Here is a 16,423-nt window from a genome sequence, read left to right on the forward strand (position 1 = left end):
AGGGTCAATTCAAATAAAATTAAAAGTAGATCTTGAGATATGATAGCAATTGGGACTGGAACTTCCATTCCTAAGCAATGCAATCATAAAGTGTGATGTCATGTGACACACCACTTAGCTATGGCAAAGGTAGGTAAAATGAGGACCCAGATTGTTGGGGGGCCAATAAGTTGACTTTGTAAATATATACAAATAGAATGAGACTATTGCCTTATACACTGTAAGCCGCCCTGAGTCTTCGGAGAAGGGCGGGATATAAATGTAAATAATAATAATAAAAAAATCTCAGCACTTCCTATTGCCATCATTAACTGGATTCCACTGGTCATTAGCCAATTTACCCACCTCAGTCCAAGACATTTTAGACTTGGTCTCTTCCAATTCTGAGCCTGCCTCCCCTTCAACTCTTCCCAACTGTCAATTCTGACTCTATCTCTACCTTTTTCTCTGTCCTGCACCCTGCCTTGCAGGATGGCAAGCAGACTTAGAACTACACAGTTCTGGGGCTTGCCAGGCTGTAGCTCAGGGACTTCTTAGCTTGCTCGGCTGCAGCCACAGTCACACTAGCCTAGCAGCATAACATACCCTGGTGTAATATGGTATGAGGTTGCTGCCACCCCAGGAGGCCTCAGCGATCCCAGCAGCATGGTGCAAAGCCACAGCCACCCCAGCCCAATCCCAGGCACCACCCTGCACTCCAAGACACCTGCATCCCTCCCTTCCCACCTGATTATCTTCTTGCTCCAGCTGCTAACAAGGTGTGCCCAGGTTGGCCCTTCATGAGACAATTGCTGACTATATGAAGTAATCTTCCACAGGACTCATGAGGAAACTGCCATGCACAATGAGGTAGAAAGCCTCATGCGAAGGGCCAGGCTGGGCATGAGGAGACAGCAAAGAGCCACAGGTGATGCAGAGTGTAGGGAGCCAACATAGATGGCAGAGGCGATAGATGGGGGAAAGGAGTTGAAGTGTCCCTGCAATCATAAGTGCAGGCAAAACGGCCAAGTGCCCAAATTTTAATCAAATGGCTGCAGGAGCACTGCAATAGCTGTAACTCTGGAAAAGACTATAAGATCCTTCAGTGGTGAAATCTGAACCGGTTTACTACTGGTTTGCTGGTTCAAATGTGAGGTTTATGTGCGTGCAGTGCAAGCCAAAAGGAGGCATGAGGTAAATAGAACAGTGCGTGGGGTGGGGGGTGATCTGCTCTGGTGCACAATCTCTCTTTTTTTTTACTTTTAAAAGCATTTTTTTACAACCTATTCGGCCGGATAGGTTGTAAAAAATGCTTTTAAAAGTGAAAAAAAAGGCTCTGATTATCAGGCAGCTCAGCTGTGATCGTTAGAGCCTTTTTTTAATCCTTTAAAAGCATTTTTTTAATAACCTGTTCGGCCGAATAGGTTGTAAAAAAATGCTTTTAAAAGTAAAAAAAAAAAGGTTCTGACGATCATGTGGCTCAGCTGTGATCATCAGAGCCTCTTTTTACCTTTAAAGCATTTTTACAACCTAGTCGGCCGGATAGGTTGTAAAAAATGCTTTTAAAAGTGAAAAAAAAGGCTCTGATTATCAGGCAGCTCAGCTGTGATCGTTAGAGCCTTTTTTTAATCCTTTAAAAGCATTTTTTTAATAACCTGTTCGGCCGAATAGGTTGTAAAAAAATGCTTTTAAAAGTAAAAAAAAAAAGGTTCTGACGATCATGTGGCTCAGCTGTGATCATCAGAGCCTCTTTTTTTTACCTTTTAAAAGCATTTTTTAAAAGAACCGGCAAGCTGGCAAACGGGTGACCAAGCGATTGGGTGGGCATGGATTGGGCGGGGGGGGGGAGGGATTTTTGCTACTGGTTTTCCGAACCAACCGCCGCCATCGCTACCAGATTGGCCAATCCAGTCCAAACTGGGAGCATTTCACCCCTGAGTTCCTTTCATTTAGCCTGCCGTAATTTCAACCAGTCACTAAATGATTTTAAGCAGTGGTGAAATCCAATTTTTTTTATTATCAGTTCTGTGGGTGTAGCTTGGTGGGCATGGTGTGGCTTGATTGACGTGGCTTGGTGGACGTGGCAGGGGAAAGATACTGCAAAATCTCCATTTCCACCCCACTCTGGGGCCAGCCAGAGGTGGTATTTGCTGGTTCTCTGAACTACTCATAATTTCCGCTACCAGTTCTCCAGAACCTGTCAGAACCTGCTGGATTTCACCCCTAGTTTTAAGTCGAGGACTCCTATAATAAAATAATGCACAGATATTTTCCCGCAATGTTCTGTTAAACTGAAGTACTTTTGAAATAAATAAAATCATACACTGTTCTCTTAAATGTTATAATTTCATTCAAAAGTGTTTGCCCAGTATAGCTCAAGTGATTTCCCCAAGTAGCTGCTCAAGGAGTTGGCATTCAGCCATTTAAAACTCACTATATGCCTCCACCATTTTCAGCTTTCCAAAATTCACTTTTTGTGTTGGGACAATAGCAATTTCTTGATCCAAAATATTTTTACCCAGAAGTCTCCTGAATAATACCATAATCTGACCAGTTGCACTATAAAAAATAAAATTTTGGGCGTTTGATTTTTATTCACTTATTTTATTTATTTTTAAATCGTGAAATCGAACATTATGTTGCCACAATCACATTTTTAAAAAGTATTTTTTAATTTGCAAAGCAGAGAGTCTGCCAAAAGGCTCAGGACAAAAATGAAGCTATTTATATATCATACTTGCATAATTCCATAGCTGCATAGTTGCAGTACCCTGCCCTCACCAACTCACACGCCTTCCCTGTCCCTTCCTCTAACAGCTGTTGGAATTCCATTTTCAAGATACTTGGGAAGGAAATCAGTGTTCTCAGGTCAGGTAGCCAGTACTAGCATAGATCAAATTCAGTCTCTTTTTCCCATGAAATAACATTCAACCAACTCACCTCTCCAATAGCTGGCAATGACGAAAATTTTAGTCCAATGAAGCTTGAGATTCTAGGTTGCAGGTGGCTATATTAAAGAATTCATTCTTTTTTTTTTTACATTATCCCACTCTTGCCTTATTTTAAATCAATCATGTGGAATGTATGCCTCTATTACCAAACTGCCATACAATCATTTTCATATTTAAGAATAATCCTGATTAATAGATTTCAGATCAACTTACCATCCTTGCTATAATTTGCATACACTCCTTTTGCTTTGGGCCGGCTATTTTCTAATTCATTCTCTATTTCATCTTGATAGCTTGTTATTTCACCTGCCAGAAACAGAAAAATCACCAGTGTGCAAAGGAAATTGGACATAATTGAAATGAAGGGAAAGAAAATAAACTTTAGTTATAGTCAAAGACCATCTGTCAGTTACATATAAAAAAGGACAATAAAAAACCAAAGAACAGAGAAACAAAACTCTAACAATTAAATCAATTTAGATTTAGCCTATTTCTTTAGCCTATTTAAAAAGCATGTCTGTCTGTCTGTCTTATGTCTGCTCATTTAAAAACCCAAAATCTATAGAAAGACTTTAAGAATCCTTCTAAGCAACACCTACCAGGACATGTAGTATTAAGTGTGCACCAGGCCATATAGAATGAGCAGCACAAGTGTAATTGTCTCAATTTCCCCCACCAAGTAAAGGCATAAATGCTCCTGCACTGAGATGTTATTAGCTTTGCCTTCCATTAACATGGATGGCAGAACAGTTAATCTGGCCAAAGAAAGGGCTCTCCAGTGAGGCAAATACATGACATTAACTAGACAATTAGTTGGAATGAACAATCTTCCAGATAAACTAACACCATAATATATGACAATGGTACTCAGATTTTCCGATGATTAACATTAAATATTTTGATTCACTGTTATTAAAGGGGGATCTGATATTGGGCTAAGAGTTCATAATATCTTGCAATACATTTCTTCTAGGACAATAGAAAACTGTCAAAAAGATCAAAACAAGGGATATGACGGATTTCTACTGATTAGATAAGCGATCATAAAAATTTGGTGGAAAAATACTGATAGTATGTATACCCTACCTTCTAATTCTTCAAGCTTTTTTGACAATTCCTTCTCAAGCTGGACAGGGAAAAGAGAAAAGAGATGTTAGAAATTTTTGTCCTAAGTATAAGGTGGTATTATTGTCTACTGATCTTGCTAGGTCTATGCCATTGGGGCTTCAGCCTTCTGAATATTTTCCTCAGCTCCAAATCTATCCCCTGGAGCCTTGAAAGTCCATTGTTGGCAATTATTTCCCCCCTTAAGTTTAATTGCCAGGCGGGTATTACTTTCCAGGAGCAAGACTACAGTTGAGAAGAGTTTGCCATTCACTTTCACTTGCTACATATTTTCATCAGAAAATGCTTTACAAATGTGGCAATTACCTTATGATAAATACATTTTGTACTCCTCCTTTGCTCATTTTGCAAAAATCCTTTTGAATGAGCTCCAATTCTTTATGATGGCATTATTCCATGTCAAAGTGTATTCAACAACGTTCAACAGGATAAAGTTCAGCGAAGGTCTGATAGAGACTTTTTAAAAACCCTTCTATATGTCACAAATAAACACTAGTTTTTGAATATCTATACCCAGAGTTCTATAGAAAATATTCGGGAGGGAAATTCAATCCAGCCCCAAGATTTATTTTTTTTAACAGCTGTAATAATTTGTATGCAAAATTAATGATTGTTCACAAATATCTATCTTAGAAAACTGACTCAGTGACAGTCTGCATGTCTTGGCAAGCAGCATTTTGGAACGTCTCCAATGCAATTTGATCATAATTAATAGCAATGCTTATTTTAAACTGGACCAGTTAAAACACAGAATTTTAATGAAAGCAGAACTTGGAAGCGAGGGGGAGTTGGAACTAATTATCAAGCAAATACCTTTCCAGCTGTGGCCTTTGCTAATTGGGGTAGAAGAATGAATGTGGCATACATAAGAGATGAAATCTACATGCAATATAACAAGCTTACATGTATCATAAGAAAAAACCCAACTCTTGTAAGTCAGAATACATTTTGCCACTACACTATGAGGTGAAGTATGCGTTGTTTAGGAGAATTTGTGCAGCACAAATAAACTCCAGTAAAACCACAGTAAACAATTGTGAGAGTTTTTCTGACAGAGTGAACACTTTTGCCCAATTCAGATTAATGATTTTTAATTTCATTCAACTGTGGATGATTCTCAGAGATTACTTGGTCAAATCCCTGCAATGTTCTTAGCAAGATTTTTCAGAAGAGATACGTCACTGCCTCCTTTCCTAAAACTGAGAAAATGTAACTAGTCCTAAGTCACCCAACTTTGTGCCTAAGGTGGGACTAGAACTCCTGGTCTCCCAGTTTCTAGACTGATGCCTTACCTAGTACTCCAAACTGGCTCTGCAGACAGAGTGAAGATTTTTTTCCAATTCAGACTGATGACACCACACCTCAAATAGTTGGATGGCCTCACCCAGTGGCTTCACATAGATGTTAAAAAGCAAGAAAGGACTGTGGAATTCCAGAAATCTGTCAGATCAATGGGCTGACTCTCAGCCTCTACTTCCACTAACTTAAATCTGTTATTGAGGAAGGAGAGGAACCATGGCAAGACAGTGCCTCAAATCCTCACCCCACAAAATTATCAAGTACAATACTATATTGACAACAGCACTGTAGTCAATGGTGAAAAAAAAAGCCACTGACAGATCTAAGAGGACATTTATTGACCCAGGGCATGACACAAAGGCAACACAGCCAGAGAACAGATATGAATCCCTTTATTATCACCAACTGTGCCCCCAATGTCCCTTTCAACTCTCTGGCCTGGAGAGAGCTCTTCCACCAACCTGTACTAGTCTTTGGCTGGCAATACTTCAGTCCCAAACATTGTAAGCAGAAAAATTCTAACAAAAAATCCAAAGGCAAGACAAGGTAATTAATCCAGCAGGCCAAGCAAAATAAGGAATTCCACAAGTAAAGTAGCACGGCAGTAAATCAAACCAGTTGGGAGGATGCCAGGATTCAAATAAACACCAGATGAACTCAGTATTTATTCCCGACAACCGTCCCTCCCATTTGCCTCTTCTTTAAACTGCATCAGCAGCTGTGCCTTGTAAAGAGGATCAGGTCCCTTTTGTCCCTTATAAGCCACACAACCCACGTTGCTCTCTTCTCCGTTCCTACCTGTGCTGCCTAGGATAAGGAGTGGGGTGGGGGGCTTGGTCTTCATCTGAACCCACTCTCCCTTGTTCTACCTCTCCCCTGCTCTGCCCAGCCTGACTTTGCACTTACCCAGTTTCTTCCACAGCTAATGGATCCACTCTCTCACCCTCTGTCAGCTGTTCCTCTTCCACTTCAGATTCAGACTCTGACAGGGGCATGATAGGACCAGGTCCAAATTAACTATTGCTTTCTCCATCCCATTCCCAGACTGGAATCATGATTGAAAAGGGATTAGGTAAACTGCTTCATCTAAGCTATGTCGTAGTTTTTTCCACTACTATCATTTCAGTAAAGTAAATAAAAATCCCTAAATAAAGGGAAAGTTGGAGACCTGATGATCTTATCTGAAACCTCCAAGCCCATGGATGATTCCTCTAAGAGGCAAAAACACCACCCCTCCCTGTAACAGCCACTGCCAACTCCCCTCCCATAAAAACATTATCCCCGTTTGACTCAAGGACCCAGAACTGACATAATGCAAGCCCATTAATGTGACCAAGAAATGCCTTTCTTGTATATTCGGTACATTAGGGAAGAAACATCAAAATGGGATCAGATGATATATTGGGAGTGATACTGTAACAGTGGATTCTGATAGGAATCTTGTTGCCATTGTATAAACAATATCCAGGTGTAAAAGAGAAGTTTCCTCCACTATGTGGCACAGACACAGGAGGAAAAAACAACAACCGGCTAACTGCTTTGAATGCCATGTGTGTGCCTGTGTCTTTGTGTGCATGCACATGTATGTGTGTGTGTATTCACATTTGAAGCAAAAGTATAAGAAATTCTTGTACTATTGTTTACTGATCAGAGTGCAAAGAGAATTGAACTTCAATTGTTCATTTTCAATTCTGATTGCTGCTAGAAAGATCTGACAGCTGTTTTGCAAAAGTCTCAAGTGCTTTAAGAGAAATTTTCGGAAAAAATGTAAATTAACGAAGAGATTATATTTTTTAATGATCAAGATAAGTGGGAAAGAATTTAAGCAGATTCTGATACTTTTTGTTTTTCAGAATGTTATTATTGCATTAGACTCTGATGCAGTGAGGAACTACAGACCTTATTACATAGTTTACTGGTGTTACATATGCTTATACTATATATATGGATTTTTTTGTCACTTTGGGTTTCAGATGTGAAAGAATGCAGGATAAAATTACAAAGATAGCATGGCAGAGTTTTATAACTCCTATTACAAAAAGAATTAAGAATTAGGGAAATGAACAACTGAAAGCTTCACCTGTTGAATCTTTATCTTTCGTTGACCAGCTGTAAATGAAGGCGGATCACATTCCTCTTCCAGGTCAATGGTCATGAACTCATCTATTGTTAGCTGACTTGCAGGTGTATCTTCAAATTCTGTAAGTCTAAAAGCATATATTAAAAGATTAATGGATGATTATCACAATATACAAGCCAAAATTTGCATACAAAAGTTTTCACAACAAAATTAATCTTCTCATCGTTCCCATCACCCATCTCCTTCCACTTATGATTAACTTTGTTGCTGGTAATCCTTATGATTTATATTGATACTGATTGTTTCCTGCTTGCTTATTTGTACCCCAAGATTATCATTAAGTGTTGTATCATTAAGTGTTAAATTTGTATCCTATGACCATCACTAAGTGTTGTAAGTGTTGTACCTTGATGAAGGTATCTTTTCTTTTATGTACACTGACAGCATATGCACCAAGACAAATTCCTTGTGTGTCCAATCACACTTGGCCAATAAAAAATTCTATTCTATTCTAAAAAACTATATACAAATATGAGATAAATCCATTTCTGTACTGTGGAGTCCTTGGTGCTCTCTGAGCTTGTTTACTTGCAGATATTTCATTTCATTTCTTCTTTTTTTATATAAAAAGTTTTTTATTTTTTCTCTTCATAACAAACATTACATCATTGATCAATCAGTGCATCATCTGGGTACAATTTCTTTGTGTCATCATATTTAACGCTTACCACCATTTTCTTAATATGTACATATCTTTACTTTTACATTTCAATTTATTATATCGCCTGTTAAAGCATTTTCCTTCCAAATTTATTTAATTTTATACCACTTTTTGTCCATATTCACTTTTCATCCAATGATAAAATTGCCCCCATATATTATAATACTCTGATTCTTCCTTCCCTTTAATTGCCAATGTTAATCTATTCGTTTCTGCACATTCTATTATTTTCTTAATTACCTCTCCCTCTGTAGGGATTTTTTACACTTTCCAATTTTGTGCAAATACAATTACATGAATAATCAAATATACATTTTCTTTACTAAATTTCTCAGATAAAACACTCCACAAAAACAGCTCCAGTTTTAAATCAATATGTTGTTGCATCATCTTTTCTAACCATAATAGAATTTTTGCCCAATAGTTTCTCGCTTCTGCACCTGTTCATCACAAATGATAATACAATCCTGGTGTCTGGTGGCATTTCCAACATTTAGTTGATTTATCTTTAAACATTTTTGCCAATCTTTCCGGTGACATATGCCAGCTATAAAACATTTTATACAAATTCTCTTTATATGCTGTTGCCATTGTTAATCATTCCATTTCATTTCTGTATTCCATTCCAACAAAACTAATGACTAATAGGCAAGATAGGCAAGCAAAATCTTCTTCCATTTGAAGTGTATATCAAAATGCAGGAACAAACTGCACATTTTTTCAAAATGTAAACATCTTGTCATTAAGACAGTTTTACTTCAGAATCACTATAACCTAATTTTGCAAGCAAGTTTAACCTATGTTGAACTGTCTAAGCCTGAAATGACAATCAATCTCCAGACTTTCAATCAGTCTTGTCAAATTCGCAGCCCACGGGCCAGATGCATCACGCACTAGCCACGCTCACGCCCTGTTTAGTGAAGGGGGTGTGGAGAAAGTCCTGATACATCATGTCACATCGCTGTGACGACACGAGTTTGACACCCCTGCTTTAAATCTTTTCCGAGTCTGAAGAATTCTGGTAGTATCTTTTTCAACTAATTTTATTTAAAGACATAAGATCCACACTTCACTTTATCAAATCCATAGAGTGCCTAGGCTGATATATTATTTAAATTAGGATGAAGTGGGGAAGAAAAAGACTCTTGCTTATGCCGATGCAGATTACATTCAAGACAGATTATAAGAACCCTATCATCTAACAACTATAATATGTTAAAAACTCATTATGTTAATTAAGACTTTATGTGATTACCTGAAACTGATATATAGGAATCCAGAAATCTTACTTAATGCTACTGTTTCAATCACTGAGAGGTCTGCCATTGGAAGACCTCGGAGGCTGAAATGTTTGCTCTTTCTAGGAGAATTTAACCATTAGCTTATCAATTTGTCTAAAATATTTATGTTAAACTAACATAAGCATTATTTTAAAAATATGTACCTATCTTGCCAGAAAGATTCATTTTCACAATACTACTTATTCTGCATAAAAGGGGTATTTCTTATTGTTCTCTTCAATATGTTTCATTTGGATAATGTATTTTTAAATGTTCTCACCTACTAAAGTAAATATAATTCTCATGTATTTAATAGCTTCCGGAGATAATACCTACTTTTCTACGCAACCACTGGAATCTTCCTACCAATTGGCATAATATAGGTTTTACATTAAGAAAATATATAGCCTTCTATACTTTAGTAATATTTATATAGCTGTTCTGTTAACACATGCAAACACATATGTTTACACATGCACATATTAAAAATTCGTGTTTTATTAAGAAATGTTAATTATAATTTTAATGATAATGTTAATTATTGTGTGTTCTTTTTTGGTTTATTTAAAAGAAGAGAGTAGAGTTGAAATATAGGTTATAAAGACATTAATAAAAATGATTCAAAGGGGAAGAGGATTAGAAGGAAAGAGAAGAGGATTAGATGTCTTGGAATGTAATAAAATTGCCTCCAAGTAGATATGTATTTAACAGAAATTTTAGCATGGCAATAAGGCATATGACTGATTAGCAAATAAATTAAAAAAGAAAGCTTCATAGATTAAAATAACCCAGTTAAAGCATATTCAAAGAGAAATGTATACATACATACATACATACATACATACATACATACATACATACATACATATATATATATTTGTTTTCTGAGGTTTTCGCGGGTGTTTGTATGTAGGTCTTTGGTTATTCGGGTTATCCGCGTAAAATTGGAAGTGTCTTGCCGACGTTTCAACGAAGTCTCATTCATCATCTTCAGGCTTCAGCTTCGTGCTTCTGGGAGCACAACCAAGCCCCCACCCAAACAGGACACACCCCCAGCCAATCATAGCACAAAAAAAACCTCCATCCAATCAGAGCACAGCCAAGCTCCACCCAATCAAATATATATATATATTTGTTTTCTGAGGTTTTCGCGGGTGTTTGTATGTAGGTCTTTGGTTACCAGAAGCCAGACCACAGCTGCAACATTAGCCATTTCAAACCCCTCCAATCCATACATGCAGCAGACTGACACCCACTATGAAGATGTAGCACGACCACAAACACGAAGCCAAACAACAGCAATGCAGCTCACCAGCTCAAATCCCCCTGTAACTCAGACTAATCTGAGCACAACCAAGCCCCCACCCAAACAGAACACACCCCCAGCCAATCAGAGCACAAAAAAAACCCCATCCAATCAGAGCACAGCCAAGCTCCCACCCAATCAGTTCAAACCCCCACTAGCAGTTAAAAAGGAAGAAACAGCTGCAATCACACATTGCTCCCAGAAGCACGAAGCTGAAGCCTGAAGATGACGAATGAGACTTTGTCGAAACATTGCCAAGACACTTCCAATTTTACGCGGGAGAAAACCCGAATAACCAAAGACCTATATATAATATAATATATATATTATACAGCTTTATGCAAACTATATTCATCAGAGTTATGTACATTTAAATAAAATAAATGATTTTCTACACTCAATTACAGTCACTGCTAGCAAAGCAGCTCATAGAACATATTGCAACCAACTATCTTCCAAAGAAATATAACAGGTAATTAAATAAAGTGATAATATTACTGTAACTGTTTATCAAATTATTTCAAAAATAATTGCCCTCTATTTTCATTATTTTGTTTGACTCAGTACTACAGGATAATCACATCTCTGATTCATGTTATCAAGTGGTTAGTTATGATACCAAAAACTAACAGAGCTGAATCCTATCAACCAACTGTACTTTGAATAAAATCACAAGACTTTTATAATTTATTTGATCAAAAAATCAAGCAAATTAACTACTGATTATACAAATTTGGATCAAGGTAGATTTACTAAAGATGGACAAGTAGCAGTGTCTATTAGAATTTTAAACTGTATTTTTAATGAGAAATGCACCAAGAATACACTAGTCATTTTAACATTAAACATTAAAAGCTTTTGACCAATAGATAGATGCCCCTATCTATTTCAACTGGTATATAAGTATCAAATGGGGAAAAATAATCTCATTTAATAGTTACACAATAAAATCTCTTTTTGGATTTAGATAATTTTTGTAATTTAGAGTATTTCTCAATAAGAGAGGTATAAGTTTCACCATATTTGTTCATTTAGATATACAACTCATAGCTCCTAAATTAATGTTTATGATTAATATAAAGCATTGTAAGTAATTACAAAATGGAGAATTCAAATGTCCACTAAATTAATTAGATTAAATAAACTGAATTACATATTGTAATGTAAAGTTATATTTTGTGATCTCAATATGAAGTTGACATCAATTTTTGTTTCTGGGACATATTGCTGATATCAAGATGTCTTTATTACCCAAGGTCTTGTATCTGCTTTATTTGTTTATTTATTGGCCTTCATCCACAATTGCTTCCAGCTTGGGACCAGCTCAAGAGAAGGTCATTTCCTGTATGCTATATAGACCAGGGACCCGCAACCTTTTGGGCACCAGGGACCAGTTCTATTGAATTTTTCCATAGACTGAAGGTGGCGTGGTTTTGTGCGCTGCCTGCATCCTGCTGATGGGGCTACGCTTGTTTGGGCAGCCTGGTTTCTGGGATGCCACAGACCAGTGCCAGTCCATGGACCGAGGATTGGGGACCCCTTTTGATGCAGAAGAGAGGAAATTTCAGGAAAAAAACCCTGTCATGTAGATCCTAATGTCCAAATAAATTTGTAATATCAGAAATGCAAGCCATGTAGGGTTTAAACATTAAGTCAATACAGTGCCTTGTGAGCAACTGGAAATTAGGCAGATGTCATCTGATTTCTCTATTTGATATAATTAACTGCACTTCTGGAAACTTTTTAAGAGTAAGTCCATTTTAATTTAGAGGGTGCAGCAAACATATCTGGTTATACAACGGAAAGTTCACAGATACAATGTTAGATATAGCCTACACAGGGCTAGTCAGCATTGATACCATTCTGTAGATCAATAATCTTGTTATTTTCAATAAGCATTTCTCATCTACTTCTGCTTAAAGTGCAAGGAACAATATGTTAATCTATTAATCTATACTGCTCCTTATACTGCATCTTAAAGTGCTTTTTGAAAAAAATAATTTAATAATTAATCAACTAATTAAAACAAATTAAAAGCAGCTATAAAGAATACAAATTACCAAAAAGGAAATCAACGTTGTATCATACATCCAAAATTCATATAAGTAAGATAGGGTGGGACAGATAGATAGTCCAAGCAGGTTCCTAAAGGATCTAATACTAGGCATTTCACAAACTTCAGCAGAGAAAACTTCAGAGAAAAGTACCCCACAAAAGGCATATAATGGGTAGCTACAGATTTTGCTAATCTTGACACACACAGGTGGACATTTTGGAAGACTTTGGTGATCATACATATCTGCCATTGCAAGGGTGATACCTTCTGTTAGGACCTTACATGTCAAAAAGTAAAATGGATAATGCATAAAAAGATTATACAACTAAAAACAAGAAGCAATGGGTGGAAACTAATCAAGGAGAGAAGCAACTTAGAACTAAGGAAAAATTTCCTGACAGATAGAACAACCAGTAAGTGGAACAACTTGCCTGCAGAAGTTGTGAATGCACCAACACTGGAAATTTAAAAAAAAATGTTGGATAGCCATTTGTCTGAAATGGTGTAGGGTTTCCTGCCTCGGCGGGGGTTGGACTAGAAGACCTCCAAGGTCCCTTCCAACTCTGTTGTTATGTTATGTTATGTTATGTTATGTTATGTTATGTTATGTTATGTCATGTCATGTCATGTCATGTCATGTCATGCTATGTTATGTTATGTTAAAAAGACCTTCATCAATAATTTTAACAAGTGGGCAGCTTTTGCTGAGAAGACAATGTCTTTCAGAAATCCCAATAATGCAATAAGCATGCTCTTCACTTTGAATCCAAGGATAGTTGATCCCCATTTATGGAAGAAGAGTATGTCTTTATAGGACATGAAAGAATATATGTTCTGCATTTACTAGATTTTTTTATTAAAAGGGCAGCAGTACTCACCATGCAAATTCATGATTTGCACTGAAGAGCATAATAAATATTCACTGCTACATGCCATGAGAAACTCACTTCTTCCTTTCTTATTTATACATCAATACTATTCATTGGGCAAAAAAATGAAGCAACAGAATCAGATGAAATGTAATGACTTTGTGACTCTAAAAACCAAAAGTTATGTGGACTATTGCCTAAAAGGAATGAGCATGAAAATCAAAATATCGAGTATTGCCTGAAATATTTATTATCAATGTAACTAATTGTTTGCTAAAAGGAAAGAAATTTCTGAAGGAAATTGGAAAATGGCACTTACTCTACAGAAAGAGACTGCTTCTCATGTCTTACTAGAAGAAAATTAAGAGCGTACCTACAATAAATTGGATCATTGTCCATTACAGTGGCAAAAAGTGTACGATTCACCCAATGATACAATTTAAAATCATTTTACATAGTTCAAGACGCTACTTAATTTAGCAAAATAATTTTGATCTGTACCCAATGAAATTCATAGCCAGATACCAAATAAAGCCAAGTTATTTCCATTCATAACCAACATTTTTTTCTTTTTGGTAACATCCCAAATTCCAAAGTCAGCCATCTGCTTGACAGCTGATTTAAGATCTATCTTAACTGACACATATCTACTAACCACCAATATTGCATGATTTTTCCCCCAGATATATAATATAACCTTATCTTGTTTGCTCTGTTTAATACAAAGCTCATGATAACTTGGCACACTACACAATAGAAAACTGAACAGCACTCTTTTCCATCCTTGAAAGCATCTTTTGTTATTTTGTACAGTGCTTGCTAGGATCTGTAATTTACATGAACTCGTTTACCTCTTCACAGGCCTAAAGCTGAAGCAATTGTCATTTTATATAAATGCATTATGCATTCTCCAGTGACTACCAATGCAGGCTAAGAATGTGTATAGCTTATAAAGTAATACTAGAGGTTGAAAATGCCTTCAGTTCTTGGCTACAAGCTCATGCAACAGCACATGCCTTTTATTCATTGTACCCACCCTTACATACTATGCTGAGAAAATATTCATGGCTTGTGCTGAGAGGATTGGGAGGTAGAAATAACCACACAGTTACGTCCTAAGCAATATTTCAGAAACATAGTGACACTAATAGAATTCAGGCATGAAGGAGCACATCTACATTCCAAACCAGAATGTTCTTGAGTGTCATCTTCCTCTCCTTATCTAGAATTGAGAGTTCATGCTGTCCTCCTGCTCCAAGCCCCCAAACTATGGACAGGAACCCTTGCCATGTAGTAAAAGTTAGGGAACTCTACATGGATTCTACTCATCCAGCCTGGTCACTGGTATCCTGTAAGCAGGACACAAGATAGGAATTTCCTTATCAAGCTGAGAGTTTGGCTGGATAGTCACAGTACAGTACAAGTAGCCCTTGAGTTATGACCATTTGTTTAAACCATGGTCTATAATTACAATGGCCTTGGAAAGGGTAATTCATGGTCTGTAAAGCACTTCTAGCCATCGCAAAACACTGTACCACCACTCATGTGGTCATGTGATTGCAATCTGGGTACTTGGCAACCTGGTCCCACTTATGACTGGTTGCCAAGGACTCCATAATGATGTGATCACCATTGGCAATCTTTTCTGCTGGCTTCCCCAGAAAGGCAAAGTCAGCGAAGCAGCTTGCAAAAGGGAAGGTTGCAAGCTGCTGCTGTCTATTGAGAGGATTTCTTCTTGTCTCTGGGAGCTGGCTGAAAGAGCTGTCTACCAAAGGAAGCTGAACTCCTTCGGCGAGTTGCAGAAAATTAACTCAGATCCTGAAGACCTGATCCTTTATTCCACTGGAGGACTCACCTCCCACAAATTGGAGAAGGGGAGCTGAACTCCTTCAGCAGGCAACTCTTTCAACCATCCCCCAGAGACAAGAGGGACCTGAAATCCAATCAGAGAGCAGAGAAGTAGTGCAGTTAAGATAAGGAACATGGGCTGCCTCAGACAGAGGGGGGATGCCCTGGGAGGCCTGTTACAGGCACCACCCAAGGGTCTCTGTGCTCAGGGATTGAAAATCCTGCTTGGATTTCAGTGGAGGAGATTTTCAGTTTATGAGTAGAGAGGCAGCACAATAAGGAAACAATAAGGAAACAAGCACACAGAAGGATGGAGGAAGCCCCAGGAAATCCCCCACTGGCTATATATGAGTGTCTCTCTACTCAGGCCCTGAAAATCTTACATGGATTTCAGCAGGGAAGGTTTTCTGCTCCTGAGCCTCCTAGTGCCTCTGTCCCCAGCCATCCCACATTCCTTAGCTGGGTATATGTCCACTTAACATCTTACAAAATTATTTAACAATTGCAACCAGGAATTACAGGATTGCAGTCACTGAGTGAAGCACTCAATTTAACAGCCACTTTGTTCAATAACCGGTCAAAAGTCAAGGACTAATGCATGTCTCTAGTCTACACCTTATTTCTAGTTCCTGGCTCTCATTTCACAACTGCCTTTATCACAACCCTGCCATTGGTCAAAAGTGGATTCCCATATCTTTCATTTTCTTTATATACTGTAAACTTTTTTGACTCCATGTCACTAAATTTCTGAGAGAGATTTGTCTTAGAGACACTATTTAAAATATGAAGCTCCTTTTTGTGACTCTTCTGGTAAAGAATACTTAAAAGTGACAACACTTTCCTGGCACGCTGGGGAAACACATGAAAATTAAAATGCAAGCCCTAAAATAGGCCTTTCACAATTAAAAA

General features: G+C 37.5%; 1 protein-coding gene across 3 annotated transcripts in view; it reads right to left on the bottom strand.

Moving 5' to 3' along the window:
- Window positions 1-16,423, bottom strand: part of BRF1 (BRF1 RNA polymerase III transcription initiation factor subunit) — a 245,247-nt gene that overhangs the window by 116,125 nt on the left and 112,699 nt on the right. For all 3 annotated transcript variants that reach the window (XM_058162881.1, XM_058162879.1, XM_058162878.1), the window contains 3 exons: window positions 7,435-7,561; window positions 4,017-4,056; window positions 3,144-3,236 (listed from right to left, as the gene is read on the bottom strand). In XM_058162881.1, coding sequence (XP_058018864.1) covers window positions 3,144-3,236; window positions 4,017-4,056; window positions 7,435-7,561 — 260 coding nt within the window. The remainder of the gene's footprint in view (window positions 1-3,143; window positions 3,237-4,016; window positions 4,057-7,434; window positions 7,562-16,423) is intronic.

This window comes from Ahaetulla prasina, chromosome 1 (genome assembly GCF_028640845.1).
Source record: "Ahaetulla prasina isolate Xishuangbanna chromosome 1, ASM2864084v1, whole genome shotgun sequence".
NCBI lineage: Eukaryota > Metazoa > Chordata > Lepidosauria > Squamata > Colubridae > Ahaetulla > Ahaetulla prasina.